This window comes from Odontesthes bonariensis, chromosome 9 (assembly GCF_027942865.1).
Source record: "Odontesthes bonariensis isolate fOdoBon6 chromosome 9, fOdoBon6.hap1, whole genome shotgun sequence".
Taxonomy (NCBI): domain Eukaryota; kingdom Metazoa; phylum Chordata; class Actinopteri; order Atheriniformes; family Atherinopsidae; genus Odontesthes; species Odontesthes bonariensis.
In genome coordinates, this window is record NC_134514.1 from 1,170,640 (window position 1) to 1,190,039 (window position 19,400).

At 41.9% G+C, this 19,400-nt stretch overlaps 2 protein-coding genes across 3 annotated transcripts in view; both read right to left on the reverse strand.

Moving 5' to 3' along the window:
- Nucleotides 1-3,062, reverse strand: part of abcg1 (ATP-binding cassette, sub-family G (WHITE), member 1) — a 61,015-nt gene extending 57,953 nt beyond the window's left edge. Inside the window, exon 1 of one of the 2 annotated variants that reach the window (XM_075472715.1) lies at nt 3,000-3,062. In XM_075472715.1, the coding sequence (XP_075328830.1) occupies nt 3,000-3,062 (63 nt within the window). The remainder of the gene's footprint in view (nt 1-2,999) is intronic. The other variant, XM_075472716.1, reaches the window with a different exon arrangement.
- Nucleotides 3,063-4,650: 1,588 nt separating this feature from the next.
- On the reverse strand, nt 4,651-16,283 carry spcs2 (signal peptidase complex subunit 2). Its single transcript, XM_075474282.1, has 5 exons — nt 16,174-16,283; nt 14,033-14,116; nt 8,375-8,535; nt 7,349-7,483; nt 4,651-5,527 (listed from the first exon to the last, which is right to left on the reverse strand). Exons 1-5 carry the CDS (start codon nt 16,222-16,224, stop codon nt 5,341-5,343), a joined length of 618 nt encoding a protein of 205 aa, XP_075330397.1. The 5' UTR covers nt 16,225-16,283; the 3' UTR covers nt 4,651-5,340.
- Between the last annotated feature and the right edge of the window lie 3,117 nt (nt 16,284-19,400).

A 19,400-nucleotide genomic window follows, 5' to 3' on the forward strand; every position in this document is an offset into this window, starting at 1 on the left:
CCCTGATGGACACATTTAAGACAACCTGTCCCTGATGGACACATTAAAGACAGCCTGTCCCTGATGGACAAACACATTAAAGACAGCCTGTCCCTGTTGGACAGACACATTAAAGACAGCCTGTCCCTGATGGATACATTTAAGACAGCCTGTCCCTGATGGAAAGACACATTCAATACAGCCTGTCCCTGATGGACACATTAAAGAACGCCTATTCATGATGGACAGACACATTAACAACAGCTTGTCCCTGATGGACAGACGCATAAAAGAAAGCCTGTCCCTGATGGACACATTTAAGAGAGCCTGTCCCTGGCGGACACATTGAAGACAGCCTGTCCCTGATGGACACATTAAAGACAGCCTGTTCCTGATGGACAGACACATTAAAGACAGCCTGTCCCTGATGGAAAGACACATTCAATACAGCCTGTTCCTGATGGACAGACACATTAAAGACATTAAAGTCATCCTTTTCCTGATGGACAGACACATTAAAGACAGCCTGTTCCTGATGGACAGACATATTAAAGACAGCCTGTCCCTGATGGACACATTAAAGACAGCCTGTCCCTGATGGACAGACACATTAAAGACAGCCTGTCCCTGATGGACACATTAAAGACAGCCTCTCCCTGATGGACACATTAAAGACAGCCTGTCCCTGATGGACAGATACATTCAATACAGCCTGTTCCTGATGGACAGACACATTAAAGACATTAAAGACATCCTTTTCCTGGTGGACAGACACAGTAAAGACATCCTGTCTCTGATTGACATTTTAAAGACAGCCTGTTCCTGATGGACAGACACATTAAAGACATCCTGTTCCTGATGGACAGACACATTAAAGACAGCCTGTCCCGGGCGGACAGACACATTAAAGACAGCCTGTCCCTGATGGACACATTAAAGACAGCCTGTTCCTGATGGACACATTAAAGACAGCCTGTTCCTGATGGACAGACACATTAAAGACATCCTGTTCCTGATGGACAGACACATTAAAGACATCCTGTTCCTGATGGACAGACACATTAAAGACAGCCTGTCCCGGATGGACAGACACATTAAAGACAGCCTGTCCCGGATGGACAGACACATTAAAGACAGCCTGTTCCTGACGGACACATTAAAGACAGCCTGTCCCTGATGGACACATTAAAGACAGCCTGTCCCTGATGGACAGACACATTAAAGACAGCCTGTCCCTGATGGACACATTAAAGACAGCCTCTCCCTGATGGACACATTAAAGACAGCCTGTCCCTGATGGACAGATACATTCAATACAGCCTGTTCCTGATGGACAGACACATTAAAGACATTAAAGACATCCTTTTCCTGGTGGACAGACACAGTAAAGACATCCTGTCTCTGATTGACATTTTAAAGACAGCCTGTTCCTGATGGACAGACACATTAAAGACATCCTGTTCCTGATGGACAGACACATTAAAGACAGCCTGTCCCGGGCGGACAGACACATTAAAGACAGCCTGTCCCTGATGGACACATTAAAGACAGCCTGTTCCTGACGGACACATTAAAGACAGCCTGTTCCTGATGGACAGACACATTAAAGACATCCTGTTCCTGATGGACAGACACATTAAAGACATCCTGTTCCTGATGGACAGACACATTAAAGACAGCCTGTCCCGGATGGACAGACACATTAAAGACAGCCTGTTCCTGATGGACAGACACATTAAAGACAGCCTGTCCCTTATGGACAGACACATTAACGACAGCTTGTCCCTGATGGACAGACACATTAAAGACAGCCTGTCCCTGATATACACATTTAAGACAGCCTGTCCCTGATGGACACATTAAAGACAGCCAGTTCCTGATGGACAGACACATTAAAGATAGCCTGTTCCTGATGGACACATTAAAGACAGCCTGTTCCTGATGGACAGACACATTAAAGACAGCCTGTCCCTGGTGGAAAAATTAAAGACAGCCTGTCCCTGATGGCAAGACACAATAAAAACAGCCTGTCCCTGGCGGACACATTGAAGACAGCCTGTCCCTGATGGACACATTAAAGACAGCCTGTCCCTGATGGACACATTAAAGACAGTCTGTTCCTGATGGACAGACACATTAAAGACAGCCTGTCCCTGGCGGACAGACACATTAAAGACAGCCTGTTCCTGATGGACACATTAAAGACAGCCTGTTCCTGATGGACACATTAAAGACATTAAAGACAGCCTGTTCCTGATGGACACATTAAAGACATTAAAGACAGCCTGTTGCTGATGGACAGACACATTAAAGACAGCCAGTCCCTGATGGATAGACACATTAAAGACAGCCTGTCCCTGATGGACAGACACATTAAAAACAGCTTGTCCCTGATGGACAGACACATTAAAAACAGCTTGTTCCTGATGGACAGACACATTAAAGACAGCCTGTCCCTGATGGACAGACACATTAAAGACAGCCTGTCCCTGATGGACACATTAAAGACAGCCTGCTCCTGATGGACAAACACATTAAAGACAGCCTGTCCCTGATGGACAGACACATTAAAGACAGCCTGTCCCTGTTGGACAGACACATTAAAGACATTAAAGACAGCCTGTCCCTGATGGATACATTTAAGACAGCCTGTCCCTGTTGGACAGACACATTAAAGACATTAATGACAGCCTGTCCCTGATGGATACATTTAAGACAGCCTGTCCCTGATGGACAAACACATTAAAGACATTAAAGACAGCCTGTTCCTGATGGACAGACACATTAAAGACAGCCTTTCCCTGATGGACACATTTAAGACAACCTGTCCCTGATGGACACATTAAAGACAGCCTGTCCCTGATGGACAAACACATTAAAGACAGCCTGTCCCTGTTGGACAGACACATTAAAGACAGCCTGTCCCTGATGGATACATTTAAGACAGCCTGTCCCTGATGGACAAACACATTTAAGACAACCTGTCCCTGATGGACACATTAAAGACACTGAGGACCTACCATGATGATGGAGTTGGTCACGCTGGGGTTGTGCACAGACCAGGCGGCCATCAAACAGGCCATCGCAGTGACACTGAGCTCAGCCCTGAGACACACTGCAGCCCGGAGTCCTGGCCCCGCCCCCCGAACTAACCCCTCCCACTGGTGCTGTGACCCCGCCCCCTCCGGGCAGAGGACAGCCTGTATAACTTGATGGTAAAACAGCCTAAAGGAACCCAAACTTTGGCAGGTTGAACTGGTTAAAGTATGAAGCTGGTATTAAGTATTCAAACTGTTTATTTCACAGAATTCGGCTCGTCTTTTATTACTGTTCAAACGTTTTATCTTTTAAACTGAAGATGCTGCTGAATAACTGCAGGAAGTGTGAGACTCATACAGCAGGCCAACATGACCTGGAATTAGCATTTTTAGGTTCTCTACAGCTTCTTCTCATCTCATGCTGCAGTCACCTTTTCAGCAACAGTAGCGGAGCTCCACCTGGTGGCTGAGCGGTGCCACTGCAGCACAGACACTGAAACTGTTTGACTGAGGAACCGGTCCCACACACACCTTAACTGGTTCAGGTCCTACTTAGAAGGCCGGAGTTATTTTGTTACAATTGGCAGCCATGAATCTGAGCGAGTGGCCATGACTTGTGGAGTCCCCCAGGGGTCAATTCTTGGACCTCTTCTGTTTAACTTGTATATGCTCCCTTTGGGTCAGATATTACAGAACTTTAACATCAATTATCACAGTTATGCAGATGATACACAACTTTATGTGTCTCTGTCACCATGGCGACTGCAGCCCAGCAGACGTACTGTGTCAGTGTCTGGAGGAAGTAAACACCTGGATGAGAGAACTTTCTACAATTAAATGAAGACAAAACTGAGAGTATTAAACATCTGCAGCTCATCCAGAACGCTGCTGCTGGAGTTTTAACAAGTGGAACAAACTGCCAGTGGAGATTAAACTTTCACCAAATGGAGACATTTTTAAATCCAGGTTAAAAACATTTCTGTTCTCATGTGTCTATGCATGAAATCTGCACGATATCTTTGAACTTATCTGGACTGTTGCTGGTTTTTAAATTCATTTAAATCATTTTATTTGTTTCTCTTTATATTCTTTCATGCATTTCTAATGCTTCTTCCACTCCCTGCTGCAATGCTTTTATTTTATGTGAAGCACTTTGAACTGTTTTGGACATGAAATGTGCTATACAAATAAATTTGATTTGATATGTGAGAGCCTTCAGATGAAGCATCTGGAGAAGATTTACTGAACATCTGGAGTTTCAGACCCATTCAGCTCCACCCAGCACCGGTTCTGGATCGGTTCCACCACAGTTCTATACTGTTTTCCCTGACCGTCAGTGGGGCGCCCCTGTAGGGTGAAGCCTCCCTGTGGGGCGGAGCCTCCCTGAGGGGCGGAGCCTCCCTGTGGGGCGGAGCCTCCCTGAGGGGCGGAGCCTCCCTGTGGAGCAGAGCCTCCCTGTGGAGCAGAGCCTCCCTGAGGGGCGGAGCCTCCCTGAGGGGTGAAGCCTCTCTGTGGGGCGGAGCCTCCCTGAGGGGCGGAGCCTCCCTGTGGGGCGGAGCCTCCCTGAGGGGCGGAGCCTCCTTGTAGGTCAGAGCCTCCCTGTGACCCAACTCAGACACAACAAGTTGCAGAGTTTTGGTAACAACATCCGTCTTTAATAGAACTTTCTGACAGAAGTCACAGAACATAAAAAAATAAAGCGGACCTTCAGTCCACCTCCTGCTGCCCGAGGATGATGAAGATCAAACGGTTCTGTCCATTCCTGCAGGTGGAACCGGCCGCTCCGACCCAAACTTTTGACCAAATAAACCCAACAGCTGCCCTCACTGGTTCTGCTCCGGCTTAACAAACACAAAATCTTTCTAACAGAAAATACCGATTTGGACCAGCTCCACCGGGCCAGCAGCCAAGTTCTGCTCCTTTAAACCAGATTAAAACAGGAACCGGGCCGGCGGTTCTGACCGCAGAGTGTTGGACTCGACACGGTTCAGGACAGATGACAGCGTTAGAGTCACTCCTTCTCGGGTTGGTTTCAGTTTGTCTCCAGAACCAGATGACCCAGCAGGTTCTGACCCAGCAGGTTCTGACCCAACCCGCCAGAAACCGTTTTAACTGAAGGTGTGAGCGATTTCTGTTCGTCACTCTGCGTAGATCAGGGTCCGGTTCTGACCGGTCCACAGGAGCTGGACCAGGAAACAAACCCTTCTGTGGTCAGAACCTGGCTGGAGTCACCAACAGAACCGGGTCAGCCGTCTGAGTCCAAACTGAAACCAACAAACCGAAGGAGGACGGGACAGACGAGTCGGGGCGGCAGCTGCTGGGATTATTTGGTTTTCTTGTCCGTGGCCAGCGTGTCGTGCAGTTTGGAGACGCACTTCTCGAACTGGTCCATCACCAGCGTCCCGTTCTCATCGAAGAACACCGACACCGACTTGGTGAACTCTGCGTCCCGCGAGTTCTTCGTGTTCCCGTCGGTGAAGGAAACTCTGAGGGTGTACAGATCATCGAACCTGGAGAACATCGGAGACACGGATTTAATCACATCAGAAACACGGATTTAATCACATCGGAAACACAGATTTAATCTCATCGGAAACACGGATTTAATCTCATCGGAAACACAGATTTAATCTCATCGGAAACACAGATTTAATCTCATCGGAAACACGGATTTAATCTCATCAGAAACACGGATTTAATCTCATCAGAAACACGGATTTAATCTCATCGGAAACACGGATTTAATCTCATCAGAAACACGGATTTAATCTCATCGGAAACACAGATTTAATCTCATCGGAAACACGGATTTAATCTCATCAGAAACACGGATTTAATCTCATCAGAAACACGGATTTAATCTCATCGGAAACACAGATTTAATCTCATCGGAAACACGGATTTAATCTCATCAGAAACACGGATTTAATCTCATCAGAAACACGGATTTAATCTCATCGGAAACACGGATTTAATCTCATCGGAAACACGGATTTAATCTCATCGGAAACACGGATTTAATCTCATCGGAAACACGGATTTAATCTCATCGGAAACACGGATTTAATCTCATCGGAAACACGGATTTAATCTCATCGGAAACACGGATTTAATCTCATCGGAAACACGGATTTAATCTCATCGGAAACACGGATTTAATCTCATCGGAAACACGGATTTAATCTCATCGGAAACACGGATTTAATCTCATCGGAAACACGGATTTAATCTCATCGGAAACACGGATTTAATCTCATCGGAAACACGGATTTAATCTCATCAGAAACACGGATTTAATCTCATCGGAAACACGGATTTAATCTCATCGGAAACACGGATTTAATCTCATCGGAAACACGGATTTAATCTCATCGGAAACACGGATTTAATCTCATCAGAAACACGGATTTAATCTCATCGGAAACACGGATTTAATCTCATCAGAAACACGGATTTAATCTCATCGGAAACACGGATTTAATCTCATCGGAAACACGGATTTAATCACATCGGAAACACGGATTTAATCACATCAGAAACACGGATTTAATCACATCAGAAACACGGATTTAATCACATCAGAAACACGGATTTAATCACCACAGGGAGAGAGCGGTCCATCGTTTAAAGTGAGCCGGTGCCTACGGACAGAGCGGCGCGTTTAAGGGCAGTTTGAAGGAGTTTAAAGGCCTTTTGAACGAGTTTAAAGGCCGTTTGAACGAGTTTAAAGGCCGTTTGAACGAGTTTAAAGGCCATTTGAACGAGTTTAAAGGCCATTTGAACGAGTTTAAAGGCCATTTGAACGCGTTTAAAGGCCGTCTGAATGCCTTTATAACGAGTTTAAAGGCCTTTTGAACGAGTTTAAAGGCCTTTTGAACGAGTTTAAAGGCCGTTTGAACGAGTTTAAAGGCCGTTTGAACGAGTTTAAAGGCCGTTTGAACGAGTTTAAAGGCCTTTTGAACGAGTTTAAAGGCCTTTTGAACGAGTTTAAAGGCCTTTTGAACGAGTTTAAAGGCCATTTGAACGAGTTTAAAGGCCTTTTGAACGAGTTTAAAGGCCATTTGAACGCGTTTAAAGGCCATTTGAACGAGTTTAAAGGCCTTTTGAACGAGTTTAAAGGCCTTTTGAACGAGTTTAAAGGCCGTTTAAGTGCGTTTAAGGGCCTTTTCTGCACGTTTAAATGCCTTTTCTGCAGGTTTATGGCCTTTACTCCAACTCAGATTAAAGTTAGAATTCTTATGTCTGATTATATATGAAATGAAGAGGAGTGGCCCCAGGACTGAGCCCAGAGTAACACCCTCGTTTAGTGTTGTGCACTGTTGTGTTCTGACCGTTTGAGGGAGGACGACAGCTGCCAGATGTGATCTGGATCCATCCCGGCCGGATCTCTCTGCAGGGACATCAGGAAGATGTTCTTCTCCTTGTAGGAGGTGTACAGAGTCAGGATGCCCATCATGAAGAAGTACGTGATGAAGACGAGTTAAGGAGCACGCAGGACAGATGGAACACAACCCAGTTCAGACCGGTTCAGTCAGACTGAGGCCTTCAGTGAACGGTGATCCAAACATTTAATGATCGTTTCTGTGCGTTCTACATGCAACAGAAGCCCGCTTACCTGACAGGAAACATCTCCTCCTTGGATCTCCTACAGAGCTGTTTAACCCTCCTGTTGTCTTGCAGGTAATAAGTGAGCCACCACCATGTTTAGCTGTAGAAAAAACACCTTAAACTATCTTTCTCCAACTTGAAATGTTATGACTTTTCCTAAAGGGACCCCATCATTAGAAAAAGTCACACTTTATTTTTGTTTATGTTTCCATGTGGGCTGTACACCACTAGGGTACAAAGATTGTCTAATGGGTCATTTTTGACCCGTGAATTATAAAAACATTTAAACACCAGAAAAAAGTTCAGTTTTTTTTTGACAGTTTTTTTTAACAGTTTTTTTTTTTTACTGTTTTAAACTGTTTTTTTCCCTTTCAATATAATTAATTCAGAATTAATTACTTCACATTTATATAATAGCAATAATAAACCTTTATTATGTAAAAGAAAACTGAGAAAACAAGAAAACTGTTGGTCCAACTGACAGTAAAAAAAAAAAAGTGTAATCCTGAAAACTGCTGATTGTCTTTTTGTATTGTGTAACAAAAATACATGATAAAAAATATATTTAATTGAGTTGAATAGATAAATAACAGGTGGTTTCATCATACAAAATAGATTTTGGATTTAAAATTAAATTAACTTGCTTTATTTTGGGGCTTTGGTAGGGCGGCTCATTTCTGACCCGTAGGACAAAGGGAGTAAACACAATGTTAAGACCAAACAAAGGGTTAAAGGATGTTAAAGGATATGAGACGACGCAGCAGGCCAGGACGGGTCTGGACTCTGGGAAGGGGTGCAGGTAGTCCCAGACCAGAGCCACCATGGCGAACAGACAGGACACCGTGCAGATCAGCAGGCGGCCGTCCACCAGCTGGAAGTTCTCAGCGTAGCCATACTTCTCCAGCAGCACCTGCAGGGTTACCGACGGGTGAGGACACGCCTCCAGCAGCCTGGTGGGCCGGCATCAATCAATCTGACTTTACTCTGATTCTAATCAATCAATCTGACTTTATCTGATACTAATCAATCAATCTGACTTTACTCTGATTCTAATCAATCAATCTGACTTTACTCTGATACTAATCAATCAATCAATCTGACTTTATCTGATACTAATCAATCAATCTGACTTTACTCTGATTCTAATCAATCAATCTGACTTTACTCTGATACTAATCAATCAATCAATCTGACTTTATCTGATTCTAATCAATCAATCTGACTTTACTCTGATTCTAATCAATCAATCTGACTTTACTCTGATTCTAATCAATCAATCTGACTTTACTCTGATTCTAATCAATCAATCTGACTTTACTCTGATTCTAATCAATCAATCTGACTTTATCTGATACTAATCAATCAATCTGACTTTATCTGATACTAATCAATCAATCTGACTTTCCTCTGATACTAATCAATCAATCTGACTTTCCTCTGATTCTAATCAATCAATCTGACTTTACTCTGATACTAATCAATCAATCAATCTGACTTTACTCTGATTCTAATCAATCAATCTGACTTTACTCTGATACTAATCAATCAATCTGACTTTACTCTGATTCTAATCAATCAATCTGACTTTACTCTGATACTAATCAATCAATCTGACTTTATCTGATACTAATCAATCAATCTGACTTTACTCTGATACTAATCAATCAATCTGACTTTACTCTGATACTAAATCAATCAATCTGACTTTATCTGATACTAATCAATCAATCTGACTTTCCTCTGATACTAATCAATCAATCTGACTTTCCTCTGATTCTAATCAATCAATCTGACTTTACTCTGATACTAATCAATCAATCAATCTGACTTTACTCTGATTCTAATCAATCAATCTGACTTTACTCTGATACTAATCAATCAATCTGACTTTACTCTGATTCTAATCAATCAATCTGACTTTACTCTGATACTAATCAATCAATCTGACTTTATCTGATACTAATCAATCAATCTGACTTTATCTGATACTAATCAATCAATCTGACTTTACTCTGATTCTAATCAATCAATCTGACTTTACTCTGATACTAATCAATCAATCTGACTTTACTCTGATTCTAATCAATCAATCTGACTTTACTCTGATACTAATCAATCAATCTGACTTTATCTGATACTAATCAATCAATCTGACTTTCCTCTGATTCTAATCAATCAATCTGACTTTACTCTGATACTAATCAATCAATCAATCTGACTTTACTCTGATTCTAATCAATCAATCTGACTTTACTCTGATTCTAATCAATCAATCTGACTTTACTCTGATACTAATCAATCAATCTGACTTTATCTGATACTAATCAATCAATCTGACTTTATCTGATACTAATCAATCAATCAATCTGACTTTACTCTGATACTAATCAATCAATCTGACTTTACTCTGATTCTAATCAATCAATCTGACTTTACTCTGATTCTAATCAATCAATCTGACTTTATCTGATACTAATCAATCAATCTGACTTTATCTGATACTAATCAATCAATCTGACTTTACTCTGATTCTAAATCAATCTGACTTTACTCTGATACTAATCAATCAATCTGACTTTATCTGATACTAATCAATCAATCTGACTTTATCTGATACTAATCAATCAATCAATCTGACTTTACTCTGATTCTAATCAATCAATCTGACTTTACTCTGATTCTAATCAATCAATCTGACTTTACTCTGATACTAATCAATCAATCTGACTTTCCTCTGATTCTAATCAATCAATCTGACTTTACTCTGATTCTAATCAATCAATCTGACTTTATCTGATACTAATCAATCAATCTGACTTTACTCTGATTCTAATCAATCAATCTGACTTTACTCTGATTCTAATCAATCAATCTGACTTTATCTGATACTAATCAATCAATCTGACTTTATCTGATACTAATCAATCAATCTGACTTTACTCTGATTCTAATCAATCAATCTGACTTTACTCTGATACTAATCAATCAATCAATCTGACTTTATCTGATACTAATCAATCAATCTGACTTTATCTGATACTAATCAATCAATCTGACTTTACTCTGATACTAATCAATCAATCTGACTTTACTCTGATACTAATCAATCAATCTGACTTTACTCTGATACTAATCAATCAATCTGACTTTACTCTGATACTAATCAATCAATCTGACTTTACTCTGATTCTAATCAATCAATCTGACTTTACTCTGATACTAATCAATCAATCAATCTGACTTTATCTGATACTAATCAATCAATCTGACTTTATCTGATACTAATCAATCAATCTGACTTTACTCTGATACTAATCAATCAATCTGACTTTACTCTGATACTAATCAATCAATCTGACTTTATCTGATACTAATCAATCAATCTGACTTTCCTCTGATACTAATCAATCAATCTGACTTTCCTCTGATTCTAATCAATCAATCTGACTTTACTCTGATACTAATCAATCAATCAATCTGACTTTACTCTGATTCTAATCAATCAATCTGACTTTACTCTGATACTAATCAATCAATCTGACTTTACTCTGATTCTAATCAATCAATCTGACTTTACTCTGATACTAATCAATCAATCTGACTTTATCTGATACTAATCAATCAATCTGACTTTATCTGATACTAATCAATCAATCTGACTTTACTCTGATTCTAATCAATCAATCTGACTTTACTCTGATACTAATCAATCAATCAATCTGACTTTATCTGATACTAATCAATCAATCTGACTTTATCTGATACTAATCAATCAATCTGACTTTACTCTGATACTAATCAATCAATCTGACTTTACTCTGATACTAATCAATCAATCTGACTTTACTCTGATACTAATCAATCAATCTGACTTTACTCTGATACTAATCAATCAATCTGACTTTACTCTGATTCTAATCAATCAATCTGACTTTACTCTGATACTAATCAATCAATCAATCTGACTTTATCTGATACTAATCAATCAATCTGACTTTATCTGATACTAATCAATCAATCTGACTTTACTCTGATACTAATCAATCAATCTGACTTTACTCTGATACTAATCAATCAATCTGACTTTATCTGATACTAATCAATCAATCTGACTTTCCTCTGATACTAATCAATCAATCTGACTTTCCTCTGATTCTAATCAATCAATCTGACTTTACTCTGATACTAATCAATCAATCAATCTGACTTTACTCTGATTCTAATCAATCAATCTGACTTTACTCTGATACTAATCAATCAATCTGACTTTACTCTGATTCTAATCAATCAATCTGACTTTACTCTGATACTAATCAATCAATCTGACTTTATCTGATACTAATCAATCAATCTGACTTTATCTGATACTAATCAATCAATCTGACTTTACTCTGATTCTAATCAATCAATCTGACTTTACTCTGATACTAATCAATCAATCTGACTTTACTCTGATTCTAATCAATCAATCTGACTTTACTCTGATACTAATCAATCAATCTGACTTTATCTGATACTAATCAATCAATCTGACTTTCCTCTGATTCTAATCAATCAATCTGACTTTACTCTGATACTAATCAATCAATCAATCTGACTTTACTCTGATTCTAATCAATCAATCTGACTTTACTCTGATTCTAATCAATCAATCTGACTTTACTCTGATACTAATCAATCAATCTGACTTTATCTGATACTAATCAATCAATCTGACTTTATCTGATACTAATCAATCAATCAATCAATCTGACTTTACTCTGATACTAATCAATCAATCTGACTTTACTCTGATTCTAATCAATCAATCTGACTTTACTCTGATTCTAATCAATCAATCTGACTTTATCTGATACTAATCAATCAATCTGACTTTATCTGATACTAATCAATCAATCTGACTTTACTCTGATTCTAAATCAATCTGACTTTACTCTGATACTAATCAATCAATCTGACTTTATCTGATACTAATCAATCAATCTGACTTTATCTGATACTAATCAATCAATCAATCTGACTTTACTCTGATTCTAATCAATCAATCTGACTTTACTCTGATTCTAATCAATCAATCTGACTTTACTCTGATACTAATCAATCAATCTGACTTTCCTCTGATTCTAATCAATCAATCTGACTTTACTCTGATTCTAATCAATCAATCTGACTTTATCTGATACTAATCAATCAATCTGACTTTACTCTGATTCTAATCAATCAATCTGACTTTACTCTGATACTAATCAATCAATCAATCTGACTTTACTCTGATACTAATCAATCAATCTGACTTTACTCTGATACTAATCAATCAATCAATCTGACTTTACTCTGATTCTAATCAATCAATCTGACTTTATCTGATACTAATCAATCAATCTGACTTTATCTGATACTAATCAATCAATCTGACTTTACTCTGATTCTAATCAATCAATCTGACTTTACTCTGATACTAATCAATCAATCAATCTGACTTTATCTGATACTAATCAATCAATCTGACTTTATCTGATACTAATCAATCAATCTGACTTTACTCTGATACTAATCAATCAATCTGACTTTACTCTGATACTAATCAATCAATCTGACTTTACTCTGATACTAATCAATCAATCTGACTTTACTCTGATACTAATCAATCAATCTGACTTTACTCTGATTCTAATCAATCAATCTGACTTTACTCTGATACTAATCAATCAATCAATCTGACTTTATCTGATACTAATCAATCAATCTGACTTTATCTGATACTAATCAATCAATCTGACTTTACTCTGATACTAATCAATCAATCTGACTTTACTCTGATTCTAATCAATCAATCTGACTTTACTCTGATACTAATCAATCAATCAATCTGACTTTACTCTGATTCTAATCAATCAATCTGACTTTACTCTGATACTAATCAATCAATCTGACTTTACTCTGATACTAATCAATCAATCAATCTGACTTTATCTGATACTAATCAATCAATCTGACTTTATCTGATACTAATCAATCAATCTGACTTTACTCTGATTCTAATCAATCAATCTGACTTTACTCTGATACTAATCAATCAATCAATCTGACTTTACTCTGATTCTAATCAATCAATCTGACTTTACTCTGATACTAATCAATCAATCTGACTTTATCTGATTCTAATCAATCAATCTGACTTTATCTGATACTAATCAATCAATCTGACTTTACTCTGATTCTAATCAATCAATCTGACTTTACTCTGATACTAATCAATCAATCTGACTTTACTCTGATACTAATCAATCAATCAATCTGACTTTATCTGATTCTAATCAATCAATCAATCTGACTTTATCTGATACTAATCAATCATCAGACAGCAGCTACACAAACCCCACACCACCCGTTTGGACCAATCAAACCTTCTTGGCGGCGTCATCGAGAGAGTTCTTCACCGCCGCTCCGTCCCATTTATCGATCTTCACCGGCTTCTCATCGATCCTCCACTGAAACAGACACAGGATCAATGGATCAGGATCAATGGACCAGGATCAATGGACCAGGATCAATGGACCAGGATCAATGGATCAGGATCAATGGATCAGGATCAATGGACCAGGATCAATGGACCAGGATCAATGGACCAGGATCAATGGATCAGGATCAATGGATCAGGATCAATGGATCAGGATCAATGGATCAGGATCAATATCTCATTTCATCAGACATGTATCTGTAACATCAGAGGCTGCTGGTTAACCTGGTAGCACCCACAGTTGCAGATATGCAACAAGCTTTTTATTCATTTACATTATATTTTTATTTACATTACATTATTTGATTTTTTAAATATACAGACATTATTTACATTCATGTGTAATATTTTTTACATAACATTTTATGTCCCAGCATCATTTTCTTGGCTCAGTGATTACACTCTGCTCTGCGGTGCTCTGTTCCAGTTGGTTCTGCTCTGGTTTGGTGTGCTCTGCTTTGTCCACCTTTCACAGCGCTAATGGGAGCTCAGCTCTCCAAACTGTATTATTAGGATTATTTTTTTGCATTTTTTTATTAGCTTCTTCATGTGCACATTTTTTATTTACATGACATTTTTTGCATTTTATATGTGCTTCACTTTTTCACAACAAAGATCTGTGAAATCTGTTTGATTTGTTGTTGAATGGAAAGTTTATGATGGGTGCGTTCCGCACTTTGTATTAAGAATGTTCAATAAAGGTTTATTTTATACATTTTATTGTGGCAGCAGCAGTTACTGCTGAACTTTCACTAAAACCTTTTCTGCCAAACGATCTGCAGAGAATGACTTGGTTTTTTTGAACAAAATGAATCAGGAAAGCCCACAGCTGCAAATATGCAACATGGCCTAAAATGATCAAAAATAGCCCAATTCTAAAAATATTGGTTTATTCCCACCCAAAAAGATGCAAGAAGAGCCAAAATGATTTTTTTCAATGATTATTCATATGCTTGGGTGCTACAAGGTTAAGCTGCTGTTATTCTGAGTCACTGTGCTGTCTGATAACAGACAATAAAACAGGAAATAAGAGGCTTTAACAGGATTTCAGCTGCATTCAAACACAGTTTATGAGAGAAGCTAACAGATGCTAGCACAGCTGGATGTTAGCTAGAAAGCTAACAGCTGCTGTTCTGTAGTCCTGTTATCAGTATCAGGAGGAATGTTTGGAAATAAAAGTACATTTTCTGACCATAAACACCCAGTAATAACTGTGGCTCTACGTACAAGATAGTTTTTAATAATTCTATTGTTTCTCTTTTAAAGTTATAATTGCAAATGTATCTTTTATCTGATTAATCGATGGAATTATTGATACATAACTCTGGAATACTGCCTCACAGATATCATTAAAGCTTGCGTTGAATCTGATGTTTAACAGGAAATTAAAGTTTCTGTGATTTAAGAAGAACATCTTCAGTTTCTGAGGCTTCATCTAGCTCACTGTCTGATGGACGCCGGTTCATTCAGTTCCACTTTAAGACAACAGAACCAGAACCTGAGAACCTGGATGCTGCAGCAACACGTCACCAGCTCAGCTGAGTGTTTGCACGTGCAAAAATAAAGACGATCAACTGCATTGATCATCGCTTAAAACACTGGCATCACATCTCGTCTGTTTGTAATTTAACGGTTTTAAATATATGTACATTTAGGATAAATTCAGTATTTTCTGAGCGGAGTTTGGTGCAGCTGTCACAGCTGGAAACAGAAACCGCGGACAAAGAGCTGCATTCTGAACTCAGACGGATTCATCCGGACACAGAAAAGACAAAGAGCTGCAGCCGACTCTGAGCTTTGTTTTTATTTTTATTCAAAACACAATTTAATTTAATTAATTTAATGAAATCTGCTAGATTAGCTTAGCACATGTTAGGATTAGCTTAGCCGCTAACACCGGATGCTCTGACGCGGAACATTAAAACTACTGTCCGCACAGAGCGCTGCAGTCTATAACCTCCGAGAGAAAGTACAAACCAAAGACTTTTTATCTGAAACCCATCTCAGAACTCAGAGTTTAACTCTTACTTTCTCCAGCAGCCCGCTCTTCCCGTTGCGCGCAGCAGCAGCAGCAGCCATCTTCTGTTCCGCTACAAACACGGAGCCTGAGACCTGGAGCCACCTGATTGGCTCATCTGAAGTCACGTTCGACGTGGCGTTCCGGCGCGCGTAGCCGAGGAGGAAGCGTGCGCGCTCATGTAAAAGTATAAGATGAAATGACGGCAAACATCCAGAATGTATGGAAGCCCGTTTCCGCCACTTAATAAAAGTAGATTTAGAAATACTATCTCATAAATATGAGATACTAAGTCAAAATTATGAGATACTAAGTCAAAATTATGAGATACTAAATCAAAATTATGATACTAAGTCGAAATGATGAGATAGTATCTCATAATTTTGACTTAGTATCTCATAATTATGAGATAGTATTTCTACATTTATTTTTATTAAGTGGCGGAAACGGGCTTCCATAAAAATAAATAAAGGTATACAGATAAAACATATAAAACAAAGATTAAATGATGAAATGGGTTGAAAAGGCTGTTGGGAGTTTCAGAAATAATCAGACCAGTTTGTTTCTGACTGGACCGCCAGCTCACAGTAGTCTCTGCTCTGAGCTAATTGGTATTACAAACACAACGTTTTTTATTTTGCAGAGAAAGAGGCTTTAAACATTAGCTCCACTGCAGAGTGAACGCACAGAAAGACCAACTTCTTGACTCCACTGGCTGAGGAGGGGCTGTTTCTAAGGGTGACGGAGGTTACCCCCCCAACTCTCAAACCCCATTACCCCTGGGCCGTGTCGTTATGTCAGAAAACACAAATTCATACTTCATGGCAATATTCACATTGCAAAAGCTAAAGAAAAAAGTCTAAATGCTAGTTAGTAGCTTAGCACTAGCTTAGCTAGGCTCCTCCTATCTAAGGCCCCTCCTACCTCAGGCTCCTCCTACCCCAGGCCCCTCCTAAATCAGTCTCTTCCTACCTCTGGCCCCTCCTACCTCAGGCTCCTCCTACCTCAGGCTCCTCCTACATCAGGCCCCTGCTAAATCAGGCCCCTCCTACCTCAGGCCCCTCCTACCCCAGGCCCCTCCTACCTCAGGCTCCTCCTACCCCAGGCCCCTCCTACCTCAGGCTCCTCCTACCCCAGGCCCCTCCTAAATCAGGCCCCTCCTACCCCAGGCTCCTCCTACCTCTGGCCCTTCCTACCTCAGGCTCCTCCTACCTGAGGCCCCTCCTAAATCAGGTTCCTCCTACCTCAGAGGGCCCTCCTACCTCTGGCTCCTCCTACCTGAGGCCCCTCCTAAATCAGGCTCCTCCTACCCCATGCCCCTCCTACCTCAGGCTCCTCCTAAATCAGGCCCCTCCTAAATCAGGCCCCTCCTAAATCAGGCTCCTCCTACCCCAGGCCCCTCCTACCTCAGGCACCTCCTACCTCAGGCACCTCCTAAATCAGGCTCCTCCTACCTCAGGCCACTCCTACCTCAGGCACCTCCTACCTCAGGCCCCTCCTGCCTCAGGCACCTCCTACCTCAGGCACCTCCTACCTCAGGCACCTCCTACCTCAGGCACCTCCTACCTCAGGCCCCTCCTGCCTCAGGCACCTCCTACCTCAGGCACCTCCTACCTCAGGCACCTCCTACCTCAGGCACCTCCTAAATCAGGCTCCTCCTGCATCAGGCTCCTCCTACATCAGGCCCCTCCTACCTCAGGCTACTCCTACATCAGGCCCCTCCTACCTCAGGCTACTCCTACATCAGGCCCCTCCTGCATCAGGCTCCTCCTACCTCAGGCTACTCCTACATCAGGCCCCTCCTACCTCAGGCTACTCCTACATCAGGCCCCTCCTACCTCAGGCCACTCCTACATCAGGCCCCTCCTACCTCAGGCCACTCCTACATCAGGCCCCTCCTACCTCAGGCCACTCCTACATCAGGCCCCTCCTACCTCAGGCTACTCCTACATCAGGCCCCTCCTACCTCAGGCCCCTCCTACCTCAGGCTACTCCTACATCAGGCCCCTCCTACCTCAGGCTACTCCTACATCAGGCCCCTCCTACCTCAGGCTACTCCTACATAGGGCCCCTCCTACCTCAGGCTACTCCTACATCAGGCCCCTCCTACCTCAGGCCACTCCTACATCAGGCCCCTCCTACCTCAGGCCCCTCCTACATCAGGCCCCTCCTACCTCAGGCTACTCCTACATCAGGCCCCTCCTACCTCGGGCTCCTCCTGCCTCAGGCCCCTCCTACCTCGGGCTCCTCCTACCTCAGGCCCCTCCTACCTCTGGCCCCTCCTACCTCTGGCCCCTCCTACCTCTGGCCCCTCCTACCTCTGGCCCCTCCTACCTCAGGCTACTCCTACCTCAGGCCCCTCCTACCTCAGGCTACTCCTACCTCAGGCTACTCCTACATCAGGCCCCTCCTACCTCAGGCTCCTCCTGCCTCAGGCCCCTCCTACCTCAGGCCCCTCCTACCTCAGGCCCCTCCTACCTCAGGCCCCTCCTACTTCAGGCTACTCCTACCTCAGCTCCCTCCTACCTCAGGCTACTCCTACATCAGGCCCCTCCTACCTCAGGCTACTCCTACATCAGGCCCCTCCTACCTCAGGCTCCTCCTACCTCAGGCTCCTCCTACCTCAGGCTACTCCTACATCAGGCCCCTCCTACCTCAGGCTACTCCTACATCAGGCCCCTCCTACCTCAGGCTACTCCTACATCAGGCCCCTCCTACCTCAGGCTACTCCTACATCAGGCCCCTCCTACCTCAGGCTACTCCTACATCAGGCCCCTCCTTCCTCAGGCTACTCCTACATCAGGCCCCTCCTACCTCAGGCTACTCCTACATCAGGCCCCTCCTACCTCAGGCTACTCCTACATCAGGCCCCTCCTACCTCAGGCTACTCCTACATCAGGCCCCTCCTACCTCAGGCCACTCCTACATCAGGCCCCTCCTACCTCAGGCCACTCCTACATCAGGCCCCTCCTACCTCAGGCTACTCCTACATCAGGCCCCTCCTACCTCAGGCTACTCCTACATCAGGCCCCTCCTACCTCAGGCTCCTCCTGCCTCAGGCCCCTCCTACCTCAGGCTCCTCCTGCCTCAGGCCCCTCCTACCTCAGGCCCCTCCTACCTCAGGCCCCTCCTACCTCAGGCTACTCCTACCTCAGGCCCCTCCTACCTCAGGCTACTCCTACCTCAGGCCCCTCCTACCTCAGGCTACTCCTACCTCAGGCCACTCCTACCTCAGGCC

Bases quoted from the DNA above. Each gene is read 5' to 3' on its own strand.
- spcs2 (XM_075474282.1), bottom strand. From the start codon at position 16,224: ATGGCTGCTGCTGCTGCTGCGCGCAACGGGAAGAGCGGGCTGCTGGAG. The intron at 14,117-16,173 runs GTAAGAGTTAAA...TGTCTGTTTCAG, and splicing joins AGAGCGGGCTGCTGGAGAAA to TGGAGGATCGATGAGAAGCC. The intron at 7,484-8,374 runs ATATCCTTTAAC...CGTCTTCATCAC, and splicing joins CTGGCCTGCTGCGTCGTCTC to GTACTTCTTCATGATGGGCA.